The sequence below is a fragment of the Sinocyclocheilus anshuiensis genome, unplaced genomic scaffold (genome assembly GCF_001515605.1).
Source record: "Sinocyclocheilus anshuiensis isolate Anshui unplaced genomic scaffold, SAMN03320099.WGS_v1.1 scaffold1347, whole genome shotgun sequence".
In the NCBI taxonomy this organism is placed as follows: domain Eukaryota; kingdom Metazoa; phylum Chordata; class Actinopteri; order Cypriniformes; family Cyprinidae; genus Sinocyclocheilus; species Sinocyclocheilus anshuiensis.
The window spans coordinates 58,187-65,686 of record NW_015536555.1 but is presented as its reverse complement, the minus strand read 5'-3'; the positions used below and the strand labels follow the sequence as shown (position 1 = coordinate 65,686).

Genomic DNA, 7,500 nt, shown 5'->3' with positions numbered 1-7,500 from the left:
CTACTTAATGGGTAAAAGCTTCAATGTATTTTGGAAGGGATGAACGTTTCAGTCACAGAAGTTAAACACTGGGGTACCTCAGGGTTTGGTGCCCAGCCCTCTTCTTTTCTCAATATATGCAACAGCACAAGTATAATATTTTTATATGGTTTCTGTAACAAGTACTCTTTTAAAAAGTATGCTAAGGTGTACTTCTTCACAAGGGGAATTAAGTCAATGACAAGTAAAAAATTAATAAAAAAAATTGCATTTCTTAATTACACTTTGTAATGTCAAATTAAAAGTCTTTAAAGTACATTTTTTTAAATCATTACATTTTAATAACCTTTTGTTGTGCTTTGAAGTACACTTATTTTAATCTGTTGACTAACATGCAAAAGCACATGTAAAGTACTTAATTATCATTTGGACTGTAGTTTGTTTTTCAATATTACATTTGAAGTTAATATATTTCAATGTACTGAATTGCAATGTCATATTTACAAATGTGTAATTACAAATATATTTAAATACATGACATACAAGTTTCAATAGAAATGGCAAAGTATATTTTAGTTTATCATAAATGCTTATAAGTGCACTTTAACCATATTTCAAAGTCAACAGAAGTGATTATGAAATTACAAATAAAGAAGCACGTAAGTCCCACTTAAATAGGTCAAAAAAGCATGCCAAAATTAAACTGACTGCATTTGGTATACATTCAATTTTAAACTATAATGCATTTGAATTTAATTGCAATTAACATGCAATCAAGTGTCTGAAAACATTATTATTCAGTTTGCACTTAAGTATATTTTTTAAAAGTCTATTATTTTTCATAAGAGCTCTTTTTTAAAAGTATATTTAGGACATTTAAAATCTGCATATTAGCCAAATATAGTAACAGGTGAAGTCGAAGGAACTGACATTTAACTGAGATGTTCAGAGATAACAGAGTGAACATTGCATAAGTTTTGTGCCAGCTGGTATAAATATGTGTCCACCAAACACCCGCGGACAGCCTCAATACAGCCAGATCGACCCCTGCTGCTCAGAAAAACCTGCTGCTCCCCCAAACCAGTGATTCAGTTTGAACACCAGTGTGAAGTGTGCCACGAGTCGTGTGTAGTGAAACTGAGCGAAGATAAAGAGATAGAAAGCAAATGAGAGCGACAGGCTGTAATCAGCTTCTTTCTGCTGGGCAAGTCCTGACCCTACGTTGGGCGCCAGGTATGATGCCCTGAGAGTGTGTGTTTTTGTGAGAACGAGGGTCAGTGGGATTCTAGTTTGCTTCCTGATTCTCTTGTATCTCAGTGCATTAGATTCACTTTGTGGTAAAATTACAAACATATTTAAACTGACTTTGCAGACAATGAAAAAGTGACAAAGTGTTCTAACTGACAGCGACAGGCTGTAATCAGCTTCTTTCTGCTGGGCAAGTCCTGACCCTACGTTGGGCGCCAGGTATGATGCCCTGAGAGTGTGTGTTTTTGTGAGAACGAGGGTCAGTGGGATGCTAGTTTGTTTCCTGATTCTCTTGTATCTCAGTGCATTAGATTCACTTTGTGGTAAAATTACTTTGCAGACAATGAAAAAGTGACAAAGTGTTCTAACTGACACAGAGAGATTCCAGTGCAATGCACTTTAATATTTAATAAAAAACAAAGTCCTGATGAATAATAGATCACGTAATTAAAATGATGTTTCTTAACCATTAATTGCACTGATGGGGTCCTTGGGAAATCATTTAAACAAAAGTGATTTACAGCACTGAGTAGGTGATTTTGCATTGTTTAGCTTCAGTTTAACATCTAAATTGTTGTCCTTTGGTGTCTTTTACCAGTTCAATGAGTGGTGTATTAATCAGTTCCAAGGAAAGGGAGTCTATGTGTGTGTGTGTGTGTGTGTGTTTGATGGCCAAAATAGTTTGCCTCATTCATAATGTTATTACTGGCTCAATATCAATGTGACTTAACAGTTGCCATAACAACCAATCATGTTCCTCACAGGGATGGTTCAGTATTTGAGTTCAGTCAGTGAATCACTGCCTACAGTATGCATTGCCAAGAAAAAAAGCACTATTGCCAGGACAGTCAACATTAGTGCTGTGTAATTTTCTCTGATACAACATAACAATCCTAACTGTTGAAAATGCTCCAAGAATGATGATCTTCCCAGTGTAGAATCACAAATGATAAAGTCAGTTCAAATTCATTTGTAGTGTTTTCATTTTTCATAATACAATGACGCTCTAAAAGGCCAGAGAGAAAGACAAGAGTCTGTGGCAATGACAACGAGTTTAATGCAGCTTTGCAAAGAGGATGTAATTTAAGGTTAAAAATGATAATGAACTTGACAACAGGCCTGCAGCTCGTGTGTGGACTGTTTCTCATTGCCGTGTGGACATTTAATGGAAAAGCAAAGTGTTTCTTGAGGAAATGCAAAGCTTTTGCATCATTTTTTGCATGCAAATGCAACATTTTTAAATGTACACAGTTATTTGAGGGAACAATTATTGCATGTAAGCACAAAGTTTATTGTGGCAGAACGCAAAACGTTTCTCAGTAGAAAAAAATATTTGCATGCAAACAAAGTTTCTTGTGGGGGAATGCAAAACATTAGTGTGCAGATGCAGTTTCTTGGGTAAATGCAAAACTTTTGCCAGCAAATGCAAAGTTTCTTCAGGAGATGCAAACATTTTGCAAGCAAATGCAGTTTCTTAGGGATATTTTTCAAAATCTTTCAAGCAAAAAAACTAACATTTTCGCATGCAAATGCAAAGTATTTTTGGAACAAAGCAAAAAATGTTAAATGCAAGCACAAAGTTTCTTGTTGGGAAACGCAAAACTTTATTTGTGCAAATGCAACGTTTCTTGTGGGTATGCAAAACTTTTTAACTAACAAGCCAAAACACAAATTTTCTTGTGGAGGAATGGAAATCTTCTGTACAAATGCAAAATTTGTTGGGGAAACGCTAATCTTTTTCTAGCAAGCGTAACGTTTCTCAGGGAAATGCAAAACTTTTGTGAGCAAATGTAAAGTTTTAATGCTTTGCATTTGCTCGTAAAAAGTACTGAAATCTCCCGAGAAAATTTTTACCTACAAAAGTATAAAATAGTTTTTTTATCCTGTCATCTCATATTATTCCCATCAACACTTTTGCATTTTCTCGCAAAATCCCAAGTTTCGCTGGCAGTGCCACAGGACTCTTCAAGTTGGGACTTGAACGCTCTCACAAACTGAGAGTGACTCTGGAATTTGTTCTCACTAAAGGTGAAGTTAAATGCGGCCTCGGCCGGCGTCCAAATATCAGCTTATAGGGGCTACAACCATTCTTTGTGCAATTACAGGCCTGTGTGAGTGGCTTCACAAAAGCCTCTTCTTCGAGTTCTTAAGACTCACTTCAAACACATTTACAAGCATATGCTACAGAGGAAAAAGTTAATGCATTACAAGAATGACCCAGCTGCAAAAGTGCGGCTTCTTGTAGGAAGTTGTAAAAGAAAATCAGTTACTTAAAGATCATGACTGGAAAAAGAAAGAGAAAACGAGCCGAAGTGAGTGTCTGCAGCAGGAAAGGATGAATCTGCGAAATGAAAGCCGAGGCTCGGCAGAGTGTGCAAATGTTTAATGTGTGTCTGTGCATAAAGCAATAAGCAGAACAAACATCCGAGCGGCAGACGCACAGGATCATGGGAGTGCATACGAATGCAGAAGACACGGCAGGATTAAGAGCACAAAAGTGCTGAGGTAAAAATGTTCTCATTGCATAGATCATCTTTATTTCATTCATACAGGAGTGTGTTTCCTACAGACATAAAGCAGTGATTCCCAACCACAGGTACATGTGCACTTAAAGACAAAATAGATTTTGATTTTGCTTGTTTAACCTATGGTGACAATTTTTAATAACTTTCATTAATAAATCATTAACACACATTATATAACACTTAATGGATCAGTATATATATATCCAAAGAGTTAGAAACGTGAGATAATGTGCTCGTTAATGTTTGCTAATAAACTCATTAAACATTAGATAATGTTTAACAAATCATTATTTCATGTAAGTTAAAATGCTTACAAATGTCATTAAACGTTCAATTCCATATGATCAAGCACTTATTGAAAATGTACAAATGATTTTAACAGATGTTATAAAATGATTAAAAGTTTGTGTTGATGCACAGAACTTCTGCTGCTATTGAGGTGTGATACGGGTAAGTTTAGGGACAGGTTTGGTAGTATGGGTAGGTTTATGGGTTGGTTAAAGGGTTAGGGTTAGAGGGCTAGGGTTAGGTTAGGGGCTCAATAGTGTACTGGGCTCATTTTGATTACTATAATGGAACACCGTTCAATCTGTTTATATTATATTGTTTTGATAAATGAACAAGTATTTTTCTTTTAAACCATGATTTGTTTTCTCCTGTTTATTTATGATTAAAGGAATAGCTATCCTGTTTAATGATATACTGGGGAGTAGTATATTAATGTGAGTGTTGAGGCAATAAAAGCATTTTTTTTGCACCAAAATTACAATCTTTTATGTCTTTAGCAAGCATTTCGCTAAACTTAACCAGCCACCATTTACACAAACCTTGTTACATTAGCTGAACGTCCAATGCCCATAAAGATACTAAATGATTAGTAATCGTTTATAAACATTTACAAATGATGAATAGTTTCAACTTTAGATTGGCTTCTACAAAAACATTAACAGATGATTAATAAATGATTAGTAAAGATGTGTGAATAGAGTAAATTCAGGTCTTTCGGGACACTTTTTTGCCCTTGAGATGACTGCTCATAAAGATAGTAATGATTAGTAAATATTTACAAATGATGAATAGTTTCCACTTTAGATTGGGTACTGCAAAAACATAATTAACAACACATAATTAATAGATTATTCGCTAAGATGTGTAAATAGAGGTCTAGACAACAAACAAAGACCAACAAATGATGATCATATGAACTGAAAGTTTACTGACATTTGTAAGCATTTCAATTTACATTAAATAATCATATGTTAATCGTTAGGTAATGTTTAGTAAGTTCATTAGGAAACATTAACAAGAACATAATCTCATGTTTCTAGCTATGTGAATATATATATATATATTAACTACTGATCTGTTATGCATTACATAATGTTTGTGAATGATTTATAAGTGAAAGTTATTATAAAGTGTTACCACATTAGGTTATACCTCAGCCTTATTGACGTTGTAGTACAGGTATGTAAGACAGTACATGTTGGGAAACGCTGCTCTAAAGTGCATGACATTTTAGTCCTGAGATTCATAAGCAAAAATCAATGCATGTGGTCCTTCAATAAGTTCAAGTGACAACTAGAAAATAAACTGACAATAAAGCTGAAATGTCTTTCTGTTCTTTGATAGAAAGTCAAAAATAAACCCCAAATCTCCCAAAAATAAAGTGTGAATTAGTCCTTCAGTTTTTGTTACAATACACAATGCAAATTTAAATTTATAATCACTTTGCATTTGGCAAAAAATACAATGTGTACAGAAATAAGACATTAAAAACATATAATGTTGCACAGTGCAAATTTGACAGATATTTCACTGATAAAAACTTTGTATAAAAACGATCCCTGAGTTGTCCTGAAGGTTTTCTCTCTGTTCTTGGTTGGACGTTTTACATCTTCAAATCTTGGTGGCCTACATGGAGATTTAGATGTCGAATAAATAAAATAACTCTAGTAAAGTGCCTGGTTTCTGCTGATTGGTGTTTGATTCATGTCGCTGATGTTTGTATTTCATCATTCAGATCCACGTCGTTCTCAAACGCTCCGTCCTCTTCATCACGCTGCTGCTGCGCGAAACTCACAAAAACCTGAAAGACATACAGAGAAACACGTCAAATGAGGAAGAAACCATGTCTTAATCTCACTGTCTTTATAGTCTATTTCTACAAAGCAGATGTTGTCTTTTATCTGCTGTGACATTTTTAGCCTTTAAAGGGGACAGAACGCATAGAGTTTCTGCCAAATCTCGTGTTAATCTTGAGTACCTATAGAGTAGTATTGCATCCTTCATATCTCTGAAGAGTCTTTAGTTTTATCAGATTAATAAAAGACAGATAAAGCTTCTCTCTGAAAACAGTCGCGCTCCTGGAGGCGTGTCGTGGGCGGAGCTAAAGAGCAGCTTTTGCGTAGCGATAAATACTCATACGTCCAAACTTTGGCCATGTTTATCATGAGAATCCAACTCTTTAAGAGTGTAAATAAGTCAGAATGCATTCTTGATCTGTCTGGCATCATAGTGCCATGACTTTAAAATTCTAATATTTAATTAACTATGTAATTAAATATTTAAATTTAATTTAATTCCACAAACAATTATTCACTGAAACTGTGTTTTTTTTTTATATATATATATATAATATATTGATCTGTCTGGCATCACAGCACCACATATTTAAAATTCAACTACATAGTTTTTTTTTTTAATTCCGACAAAATTAATACATTTTTATTTTATTAATAATTTGAATGAATGAATGAATGAATGAATGAATGAATTTACTTATTTACTTACTTATTTATTTATTTTATTTTATTTTATTTTAACCTCAAACAATGATCGACTGAATGATTCCAGGGAATGATATTCTAATTTTGGGTGAACTGTCTCTTTAAATAACCTGAATCGTCAAGTACATGAAAAATAAGTGCACTTAATTATATTGAATGTGCACTTGTAGTGTACTTCAAATCTTACAAGTATATTTAAAAAAAAAATGTATGTGCAAATAATATAATATTAATGAAATAAAAGGCAACTTAAGTGACTTAAAGTGAGACACTTTCATGACTGTTTCTAAACACACTTAAGTAGACTTTTAAAAAGTGACCTTTGTAATAATGTCAAATTAAAAGTTTTACTTTAAAGTACATTTGAAATCATTGTGCTTTATAATATTTTGTCATATTTTAAAGAACACTTATTTTGATGTGTTGACTAACATACTAAAGCGCATGTAAAGTACTTGATTATCATTTTTAACTATAGTGTTATTTGATATTATATTTAAAGTCAATATATTTTAAAAGTACTAAATTGCAACTTTATCATTACAAATGTTTAATTAGCAATGTATTTAAATACAATATTTAAATACAAGTTTCAGCAGAAATTAATTAAAGTATATTTTAATTTATCATAAATGCTTGTCAGTACATTCAGCAGTACATTAATAAAAAACAAAAAACAACAAAAAAAAACAACAGAAGTATTTATGAAATTACATATAAAGATGTACTGAAGTGTTACTTAAGTGGGTCAAAAACCCTCCTAAGTTCAGCTAATTGCATTTCATATAAATTTAACCTATAATACCTATTCATTCAATTGTAATTAATATGCAATTAAGTGTCAGAAAACATTACATTCAGTTCACACTCACATATATTCTCATAAACTATATTGTTTCCTTAAGCACTCTTTAAAAGTACGCTAAAGTCAGAATCTAAAGCAGAATGATATACATATA

At 33.0% G+C, this 7,500-nt stretch overlaps 1 protein-coding gene across 2 annotated transcripts in view; it reads right to left on the bottom strand.

Annotated features, from left to right (window-relative positions):
• Nucleotides 1-5,218: 5,218 nt before the first annotated feature.
• LOC107701373 (ATP-binding cassette sub-family A member 1-like) overlaps nt 5,219-7,500 on the bottom strand; it is a 10,410-nt gene continuing 8,128 nt past the window's right edge. For both annotated transcript variants that reach the window (XM_016503378.1, XM_016503372.1), the window contains one exon: nt 5,219-5,841. In XM_016503378.1, coding sequence (XP_016358864.1) covers nt 5,743-5,841 — 99 coding nt within the window. In that variant the 3' untranslated portion in view covers nt 5,219-5,742. The remainder of the gene's footprint in view (nt 5,842-7,500) is intronic.